Source organism: Arachis ipaensis, chromosome B07 (genome assembly GCF_000816755.2).
Source record: "Arachis ipaensis cultivar K30076 chromosome B07, Araip1.1, whole genome shotgun sequence".
Taxonomy (NCBI): domain Eukaryota; kingdom Viridiplantae; phylum Streptophyta; class Magnoliopsida; order Fabales; family Fabaceae; genus Arachis; species Arachis ipaensis.
The window spans coordinates 95978509-95989426 of NC_029791.2; the positions used below are offsets into that span (position 1 = coordinate 95978509).

Here is a 10918-nt window from a genome sequence, read left to right on the forward strand (position 1 = left end):
TCACTTACTTAGGCTTCATCCATTCATTTAATCGAATGGAATTTGAGAAAGAAAGAGAGAAATCGAGTGAGAGAAAGATTGTGGGTGAGGAAGAGAGAAACCATGGAACCTTCGAACTTCCGGCTTTGATTTTTTGAGATCCGTAACTCTAATAAAAAATTTAATCTGATAAAAATGTTCGTATCTTCCTCCTCTACATGCTGGCGTCACTTTTGTTTGGTGGAAGCTGACGGTGACGTAGCTCTCCTTCCCCTTGAGTTCGGTCAATTGGAGTTCTAGGAGGCACAGATAATTTCTGACGTTTTTCTCTTCAGCAGCTCGGTCAAAAAGCTTCTCCAGAGCTTCCGTTGTTTTGATTTTGTACGGAGGTAGGTTTTGGTAATTTTATAATAATTAAATGTGAATTTGATAAGTGAATGTTGGTTTGAGTAATTATTGTTTGAGTTTGAATGAGTTTATGTTGAATTATTATTGAATTATTGGGGTTTGCTTGAAATTTTGATTTGGTTATGTATGAACAGCCACCTGAGGTGTTTTTGATTATTTTGGGAGTAAAAATAGATTTTCGAAAGCTTTAAAAATTATATTAGCTAATTTTGAATTATTAAAGAAATGATTATGTTTTGAGTTTTATCGAGAAAAGTATTATGTTTAAGTTTGATTTATCAAGAAAATGAGTTTAATGAAAGAGAAATAGATTTGAATTTTTTTTTTTTTAAGAGAAATTTTGATATCTGAAAAGACCTGGGTAGTATGCAAGGGTTGTGGTTTAGTCCCACTTGCTCCAGGTTAAGATTTTAAAAAGATTGTGGTTTTGAATTTGAGCTATGACCTAGCAAGGATCGTGGTTGTTTACCACCCACGGGTTGTGAATGTGTTTGTGGGGATCGTGGTTATTTACCACCCACATGTGTGTTGTTTTTCTAATTGAAGATCTTGCGAGGTTCGTGGTGGTGTACCACTCGCAATGGTGGGGTTTGTGGTGGTGTACCACCTGCCAGGTGGGGTTCGTGGTGGTGTACCGCTCATCGGTTTTTAAGAGGACGATATCCGAGTTAGTTACCAGATGTGTCAGATTCTGGCAAAGTAACCGACACGTGAGCTCACGGCCAGTAGGACAGACATGCATCATACTGCATTTGTTTGTTTTGTCTGGGTATGCTTAAGTATTTTGGTTTGCCTCTCTGATGATTTTTGTCTAATTGTTATTTGTTGTACTTGCTGTAATTACTCTCTGATTGTGTTTGTCTTGCACTGTTTGTGCTTGTAATTGATTCTGTTTTGTGACTGAGTTTCGATATTGATTTAATTTGGACCAGAGGCCGAGTTGATTTGAGTTGGGCCGGAGGCCGTGATTGGTAGGATCAGCGGTAAGTTTTGATTAAAATGGTTTATTAGTAAGCGGTGAAAAGTATGTAGTGCTGTTTTGTGCAAAATTTTAAATAAGAAAAATATGAGTTTTAGATTTGAATAATAAATATAACTACACTCCCCCGACCCTACTAAGAACTCTCCAGTTCTTACCTTCTATTTCCACCCCCTTTTAGCTACAGGTGCGAAGATTTAGTGCGGAGCTACAGGAGCATAGAAGATTGAGTTTACGAGTTAATTTCTTAGATTTTATTTTTTTCTCGTTGTTTACTGTTTTTTTTTCTAGAGGGATAGGACTTGCATTTGACTATCTTTGAATAAGTCTATGTATATAAAGTTATGTGAATATATATACTTTTGTGATTAAGTGATTTAAAATAAAGTCTCCTTTCGTTTTTGTAATTAAAGTTTCGGTTCGTATTCGCGAAGGCTCAATATAAATAAAGATAGTATATAATAAAAAGATTTAGAGGTAAGTAGCGCTCAGACTTTTAGTACGATCATAAGGTGCTAAAAGTTAGGGTGTTACATTATGGTATCAGAGCAGTTCGTTCATGTTAGAGACTTGGGAATTGATTGACTATGCTTCACTGCATACTCTAAGTGTCTGTCATGCAATAGGATTTGTCCCAATGACAAGAGTTTGAGTTTCAGATGCATGACTGTCTAATGATTAATGCTATTAGTCGACCGTTACATTCCTCATGGTATTAGGTCTGACTAACTTAATACTGATAATTTATGTATATGGAAACACTAATGGGTTATCATGGATGAAATAAAAGTAATAAGTAATGCGAATTACGGGGTTTGGGAATGTTAGAAGTTACGTTTTAAGGATTCATTTCGAAGTATACCCTTTATTCGTGCTACACGAACTCGTGCCATCTCTTCTTTCATTATCTTCATTGGAATTCTTGCCTTGGATTATCTCAGAACATGATCTGAATATTTTCCGACCAAACCTTACTGTCCCCATGTACTTTTGTTTGCCTGCAAACTTAATTGCCTACCTGACCTCTTCCAAACATTATCTTTGATATTCATGTACTTCTCTTTGTGGACCTTATTTTCTTTAGTTTAAATTTAAACTTATTCCAATATAACAATTTTTTAGGACAAAAATTTTTATAAGGTGGATGAGATATAACACCGCGAGTTTTTAAAAAATTAAATAATGAGTTATTTATAATTTATTATTTTATTTAAAGAAAATTATTTTTCTTAAAGTAATTAAATTAAATTTTATGATACTTTGAGTTTAAAATCTATTAGGATTTATAAATAATTTTTAAATAATTGAGTATTTTCATATTAAGGATTTAAAGTTTTAGTAATTGAAAATAATGAGAGTTTTATACAATTTAAATTAAATAATTGAAAGTTTTGATTAATTTTATGAACTAAAAGAAATTTTATTTATTTATCTCTAATTTTAAATTAGAGTACTTAAGTAAAAATAATTTGTAAGTTGAAAAAAATAGTATTCTTAAAGTTAATTATATTAAATTAAATTTGGTTTTAATATATATAACTTACTTAGGTTTCATCCATTCATTTGACCGAATAAAATTTGAGAAAGAAAGAGAGAAATCAAGTGAGAGAGAGACCATGGGTGAGGAAGAGAAACTATGGAACCTTCGAACTTCTGGCTTTAATTTCTTGAGATTCGTAACTCCAATAAAAAATTTAATTCGATAAAAGTGTTTGTATCTTCCTCCTCTATATGCTAGTGTCACTATTGTTTGGTGGAAGCTGACGGTGACGTAGCTCCCCTTCCCCTTGAATTCTCCCAATTGGATTTCCAGGAGGCACAGACGATTTCTAACGTTTTTCTCTTCAGCAGCTCGGTCAGAAAGCTTCTCCGGAGCTTCCGTTGTTTTGATTTTGTACGGAGGTAGGTTTTGTTAATTTTATAATAATTAAATATGAATTTGATAAGGAAACGTTGGTTTGATTAATTATTGTTTAAGTTTGAATGAGTTTATGTTGAATTATTGGTGTTTGCTTGAGATTTTGATTCAGTTATGTATGAACAGCCACTTGGGGTGTTTTGATTATTTTGGGAGTAAAAATAGATTTTTAAAAGCTTTAAAATTTATATTATCCAATTTTGAATTATTAAAGAAATAGTTATGTTTTGAGTTTTATCGAGAAAAGTATTATGTTTGAATTTGATTTATCAAGAAAAGGAGTTTAATGAAAGAGAAATAGATTTGAATTATTTTTTTTAAAGAGAAATTTTGATATCTGGAAAGACCTGGGGAGTATGCAAGGGTTGTGGCTTAGTCCCACTTGCTCCAGGTCAAGATTTTAAAAGATTGTGGTTTTAAATTTGAGTTATGACCTGGTAAGGATCGTGGTAGTGTATTCTTTGTCCAGTATTGCGATGGACGTGGGGATCGTGGTTGTTTACCGCCCACGGTTTGTGAATGTTTTTGTGGGGATCGTGGTTATTTACCGCCCACGTGTGTGTTGTTTTTTCAATTGAAGATCTTGCGAGGTTCGTGGTGGTGTACTGCTCACCGGTTTTCAAGAGGACGATATCCGGGTTGGCTACCGGATGTGTCAGGTTCTGGCAAAGTAACCGACAAGTGAGCTCACGGCCAGTAGAACAGGCATGCATCATACTGTATTTGTTTGCTTTGTCTGGATATGCTTAAGTATTTTGGTTTGCCTATCTGATGATTTTTGTCTAATTGTTATTTGTTGTACTTGTTGTAATTGCTCTCTGATTGTGTTTGTCTTGCATTGTGTGTGCTTGTGATTAATTCTATTTTGTAACTGAGTTTTGATGTTGATTTAATTTGGGTCAGAGGCTGAGTTGATTTGAGTTGGGCCAGAGGCCGTGATTGGTAGGATCAGTGGTAAGTTTTGATTAAAATAGTTTCTTAGTAAGCAGTGAAATGTATGGTGTGTTGTTTTGTGCAAAATTTTAAACAAGGAAAATATGAATTTTAGATTTGAATAATGAACATAACTATACTCCCTGACCCTACTAAGAACTCCCCAATTCTTACCCCCTATTTCCACCCCTTTCAGCTACAGGTGCAAAGGTTTAGTGCGGAGTTACAGGAGCATAGAAGATTGAGTTTACGAGTTAATTTCTTAGATTTTATTTTTCCCTCGTTGTTTACTGTTTTGTTTTCTAGAGGGGTAGGACTTGCATTTGACGATCTTTGAATAAGTATATGTATATAAAGCTATGTGAATATATATACTTTTTTGATTAAGTGATTTAAAATAAAGTCTCCTTTTATTTTCTTAGTTTATGATTGTGAAATATATATCATGAAATGGATGGAAATAATTGACCCCGAAAAAATCAAAAATGAAAAATATAAATGTAAAAACTAAAAATAGGTAAGTAATTTCTAAATTGATAAATTTCGGTTTATTTCTTATTTTATATGGGTTTAAATTAAGCAATTTCTTTCAATTGAATTATAGGAAGAAGCAGATGCTTTCAGACGAAAATATGGTCCAACCATTCTCTTGGACAAGGTAATTAAATTGATAGACAAAGTCATTGAGGCATCTGAAGCCATAAGAATCTCAAAGCCATTCGCTGCCCTCTCAAGTTCTTTTTGTAAATTCTCATCTGGGAATATAAAAAGTAAATAGGTTCAATCTGTAATTAACACTAATTTGTAAGGAATTGTAAAGAGGTAAACACTTCTTTCACTCGTTGTAAATGGTAATGTATATATTTGAAAATTTTTTCTTAAATTCTTTTTTTTTATTTATTGAAAATGTATGGGCTATATTGAGATCACATTAATTTGAATGAATCTAGATTCACCATGAATACACTAAATAGGTTGAATATATGTATCAAACCTCAAGAGCGGAAAAAACACAAATGAACCGAAATTTATGCACAAAATGAAATGAAAAATGAACCTCATTATATGACTATTCAATTGCAGAAACACCTAAATTGTTTTCCACAACACAATTGCATAAGCTAGTTTGAAAAACTAAAAAGTGACTATTCAATAAAGCATAACATAAATAAGAAATTAACTCTCATTATATGACTAAAACTCAAATGAACCGAAATTTAGTCAAACATGAATTGAAATGTATTCTAACTAAATACCTAAAACTGTTTACCACAACACAATTACAGCAACTAGTTTGAAAAATCAAAATGTGACTATTCAATAAAAAATAACACAAATCAGAAATTAACCCTCATTTTTATCAAAGGAAAAATATTATATTAGCAAAATTTATTTTAATAAACACCAAAATTTCTATCATCCACTTCGGGATAATTCATATCATGTGCATGATAAAGGCCGGAGCTTGACTGAATCAATGATCCACCATCTAAAAGGTTTAACTGCAAAAAGAAATAAATCATATATTAGCAAAATGCACAAACGCATTTTTCCTAATCAAAAGCAAATCAATGTTACCTCGTTTAGAGCTGGCTTTTTCTTCTTCTTTTTTTTTGTTGCATTTGCGATCTTTTTTTTTTCATATTTGATCCCAGTCAATTCTTGGGACGTCCGCTTGTTCTAACACGTGGGGGCTTTGAAGGTCGTTAACATCATTCAACGTAGGTCGTCGTGAGATAACGAATATTTGCTTTTACTTTTCGCTTGATATTCTTGCATCTCAACCATGACATTATCAAAATTCCAGTGCAGAATTCCAGTCAACTCCTCGGATTCTGACGCAAATTCACAAATATTGTACAAGCGAAACACCAAATCATTAAATCTATTGCTTCTTGGCTCCAATATATATTTCGGTGCCACTTTATCTACTCGCTCAAAGCTTAAGGCACTCAAAGAATGACGGCACAATATACTCCTTGACTCAAACAATAAGCACTGACATTTTACTTTGCATGATATCGCATTGTATGTAACAACAAACTTGTTGAACCTTGAGTTAGAAACCTGTTTTACAACTTCATATGCCATATAACCTAGAACTGACTGTGTTGATCTTGTGATGCAATTCACCTTTCCTCTAAATTGTGCTTGAATTTTTCTGAACTTTTCATGAGTATACACATGCAGAAATTGAGCCTCTATTGTTGATTTTGTTGCACACAGTATGACAGTATGAAAATATGCAATATCAAATTCTCTCTCTCTCTCTCTCTTTGCTCTCTGCTTTCTAGGCAATTATCATATTGCTTTACAAATTGAATCAAGGAGCTATTGCGTGTAATAAACTTGTTAAAAAAAGCATGCATGCTCTCGTTCCTTTGTGTGCTTCTCATCCCGGTCCAAAAGTGGTGATTAAGATAAACTAGAATTCATAAATGACGATCTTCAAATAGCTCTGCAAATGAACCAAAATCAAACACAAAATGAACTGAAAGTTATACCCGTTTTCACCGAAAAATAACAATATCAATTAATTCGAATAAAACATCGGTTACCTGAAAGCCACTTATTGCCTCCAACACCATACTTTGTGAAAAAATCATTCCAATTCCTGTCAAATGCATCTTTTGTAAATGAGTCCCAAACAACATGACTCATCTCTTATTCGATTTTTTCATGTTGCTTGTAGCCATTTAATTTACTTAGGATCTTCTTCATGATATGCCAAATGTACTACCGGTAAATTGTTGTTGGCATACAGCTCTCAATAACCTTTTGTATCGATGCGCGTTGATCAATAAGAATCCCCTTTGGTGCCTTTCCTCCCATGTAACGAAGTCAACATTTGAATAACCATTTAAATGACTGAGTATCCTCATTTTTCATCAAATCACATCCGAGAAGTGTCGACTAACCGTGGTGATTCACACCCACAAAAAAACCAAAAACCAGATTGTACCTGCAAATGGACACCAACAGTTATGAACCAAAACTGGTTATGCGTATGAACCAAATATTATATCACAATGAACCAAACACATGTTTGTGTTGTAAGTCGTATCAAATGAAACAACATCTCCAAAATACTCGTACGCAACCCTGCTTCTTGCATCAGCCTAAAATGCATTTTTGATAGAGTGATCAACTTCAAGGTTAAGCTCAAAAAAAAATTTTTGATTCTTCTCTTTCATTCTTAATAAGTACTTTCCAAATTTTTTGGCTTCGGAAACATTCTGTATTTCCTTTGTAATGTAATTCCTCACTTCTTTTTCAATAAAACTTAGTTCACTATGACCACCTACTGCTGCTACAAATGACTGATATATTTTACACGGTCTGATTCTGGCTTCCTCGTTATTTTCAATAGTACGACGCACAAACATGCTTAGCTCCCTATGTTGTTTAAGTATCTTTTTTCGATCTAGACAGCAAGGATGTGAATGATTCAGAACAACTTTAGAAATAATCCAAAGACCAACGTCCTTCAATATATGTACATAAACCCTGGCTGGACAGTTTATTCCAACTGAGGGTTTGTCTTCAGTGTTGGAGATATCTTGGATTTCTATTTTTTTTTCTCTCTACTACATGTAATTAGTTAATTCTTAATTTCATCTCCCTTCTGAATGGTGTTCCTTATTTTCGTAGAAAAACCAGCAAGTTTGGAATAATCTTTGTAGAACTTTCCAACTTCTTCGAGTGTCTTGGAAGTCATCTCAACCTCTGGGACGAACTGTTCATCGACAATACACCTGGACTGTAAAATGAACAGAAATATTGTTATAACAAGACCATTGTGTAATAACCAATGAACCGAAACATATGCATTCTATATAAATTCAAAAACTCCTGCATTCTATCCAAATTCAAATTCATGAACAACACATATTTTAGCAAAGAAAGACAAAATTATTCATTATCACTTTATTCAATTGGACTCCATTCAATTCAATTCAAAATTTTTGAAGAATGAACTGAAATAATATCATAATAAGATTATTGTGTAATAACAAATGAACCGAAAAATGTCCATTATATAAATTCAAATTCAGAAACTCCAGCATTCTAGAATGAACCGAAAATATTATTAAAATAAAACCATTATATAATACCAAATGAACCGAAAATTGAACACTGGTTTTATTACTTTATTCAATTGCATTCCATTCCATTCAATTCAAAATTGTTGAAGAATGAAACTAGATAAAATGAAGACCGATCCAAACCTTGTCCACTTGATTCGATTAAGAAGAATAATCCAAATCGCTCTCATTCAATTGATTTGAACTTGAATCATTTATTGTTTTGATAATACGATATTCGATTCAGAAGAATAATACGCTATTTAAATGCATATCGAAATCTAAAGAGAAAGAGAAGAAATCTGAGGAAAAACACAACAAAAATGAATGAAAATCTGAAGAGAAAACAGAGAAACAAAAAAAAAAAAAGAACGAAGAAGCTTTACATTGAAGAAGAACGAAGAAGGAAGTTGAAGAGGAAGTTTTACGTTGAATAGATTTACGTTAAAAGTATTTAAAAAAACATGAAAGAAAAGGTGGCATGGCATATGAGAAAAAATTACATGGTTGGACTTGGTTAGGAAAATTACTTGGATGCAAAGCATTATTGCAAATAATAATAAATATTTAAAGTCGATAAAGGGCTAGTCCCTGTCCTTGATCAGTCTTACTCGAAAGTCCAAAGTCCAAACTAATTACTGTCACTAAACTCGGTTTTGGCCAACCTAAAATGATAATTAACCAATAACCAAATAAGCCTAATTCTCCCATTTTTATCTTTGGTTGAGCAAAGTTACTTCAGGAATCCCACAAAGGCCACAACTGATGGCTAAACGGACACTATGCTGAATAAGTGTTGAGAAACTAGCGCTAATTTATCCTATTACACCATTTCAATCTAACAATCAAAAAACAAAAAAATGAATACACTAACTTTTATTAAATAAAAAAAATAAAGACTGATTCAATTAATTTTTTTATTAGAATTTAACGTGAGAATTGATATATCTAACAAAATAAAAAGTTAAAAACTGATTTAATGATTCAAATTTATTTAGAATTAAATTGTCTGACTAAAAATTTTTTTGAAAACTGATTTGGTATATTACTCTAAAATTAATACATAATTAAATAACTAATACTGCTTTTTTGAAACTACTTTGATCAAATACTCATTTATATTTATAATTATTCCTTTTTGTTGGATGAAAATAAACTAGCGCGGAAATATAATTCTTCATTAGAAAATTCTGAGCAGATATAAAAGCTACGGATTGTGCCATTTTTTTATTATAATATCATTCTTTGGGTGTTGCTTGGGTATGAGTTTGAGGTGAGAATCAAATACAGCTCCAAATGCTTGATAATTTGATATCAATTGATTTCCAATGAAGTATCAGCTATGTAGCTCTTCAGAAAAAATCACAGATACAACAATAAAGTCTTCAGAAAAGCGCTCTACTATTCTCATAAATCAAATCTCACACTCCATCTACCTTTGTAGTCTGCATTGAAGGTCCAATTATTCTCCCTAAGCTGCACATAAGGAACCTGAAACAAGGTTCAAACATACAGTGTTACCATTAACGAAAAGGACAACATGTAGAGAGTATGAAATGACCGAGCAAATAGTATTGGGGGGAATAAATTACTAATTGCAACTTCATGCTAATTTACTGGTTCCACAGCTTCGGATTGGTTACCACACAACATATCCACAGTGATTTTAGTTATTCTTTTGGAATGAAAATAACTTAAAATAAGGATACAACAATTCCATCCAACAATTTCCACTCATCACTTCAGCATTTGAACTGCACTAGTTGTATTTAGCAATCCCCTTTCAGTTCAATAAAATTCAATCTCAACTATCTCTACGCTTCCACTAAATTGAGATGCATATAATAGAATCTACTAAATTGAAGGACATGGAACTATGCATATGGCATTAGCTATTAGGTGATGTGCAAGAGTCAAGAGAAACCTGTTCAAAGACTTCATAGCCAAGCCTAAGTCTAACATCTTGGTCCTTCTGAAAATTAAATATGTTCCATGAGAATTCAGCAGCTCCACTAGACTTCCGCTGCGAAAACCAAAGTAGCAGCTGCCGTTATTAGATCAAAGGAAACAACACTAAAGAGTCAATAACTAATTCCGGTACCTCTTTAAAGTTCTGGTCAACGTCACATCGTCCCTTAATTTTAAAGTCAAAGAGCTTATCAACAGTGACAGGGAATGTCTTCTTTGCACGAACAGTGTAGCGTAGCTTCTCATGCTTATCATAGCGCAATCCAACACCAAGTGTTGCTGATAACTACATTACAGTATCACATAACAAGAATTAATGAATTTAATTTGAAAATACGATTAGGGCTTGGGAGTAAAACGGAACTGACCGAGGGGTAGAAATGTCTAATTTGGGCACTCAGAGAACTGGCTTGCCCGACTCTGGTATCAAGCTCTCCATGAACCTGCCAGAACAGTGCCACGTACACAAACCTCAACTATAAGGAGAAATATTTCTTCAATTACAGCATAGCATTTGATGGCCAAAACAACACTGTTACCTGGAAGAAAGTGTTCGAGTCGATTGGGACTTTCTCCTTCGCATGGATTCTTAGAGCTTTCGAATCTCCTCCATATCTCAGAGATGTCTCCATTTTTTTTTTCCCTCAC

The 10918-nt window shown here is 33.1% G+C and overlaps 1 protein-coding gene across 2 annotated transcripts; it reads right to left on the bottom strand.

Annotated features, from left to right (window-relative positions):
- On the bottom strand, positions 9494–10918 carry LOC107607999 (outer envelope pore protein 21, chloroplastic). 2 transcript variants are annotated; one of them, XM_021106046.1, is made up of 6 exons: positions 10810–10918; positions 10639–10713; positions 10404–10556; positions 10227–10325; positions 9739–9793; positions 9494–9652 (listed from the first exon to the last, which is right to left on the bottom strand). In XM_021106046.1, the coding sequence occupies exons 1-6, from the start codon at positions 10900–10902 to the stop codon at positions 9639–9641; spliced, it is 489 nt and encodes a 162-aa protein (XP_020961705.1). In that variant the 5' UTR covers positions 10903–10918; the 3' UTR covers positions 9494–9638. The 2 variants fall into 2 exon arrangements, with proteins under 2 accessions (XP_020961705.1, XP_016165378.1); XM_016309892.2 differs by having other exon boundaries at positions 9494–9793.

Excerpts from the sequence above, each read along its gene's own strand:
- LOC107607999 (XM_016309892.2), bottom strand. The coding sequence starts at position 10,902 with ATGGAGACATCTCTGAGATATGGAGGAGATTCGAAAGCTCTAAGAATC. Across the intron at positions 10,714-10,809 it reads ACTCGAACACTTTCTTCCAG|GTTCATGGAGAGCTTGATAC; the intron begins GTAACAGTGTTG and ends CTGTTCTGGCAG. Across the intron at positions 10,326-10,403 it reads TTGACCAGAACTTTAAAGAG|CGGAAGTCTAGTGGAGCTGC; the intron begins GTACCGGAATTA and ends TGGTTTTCGCAG.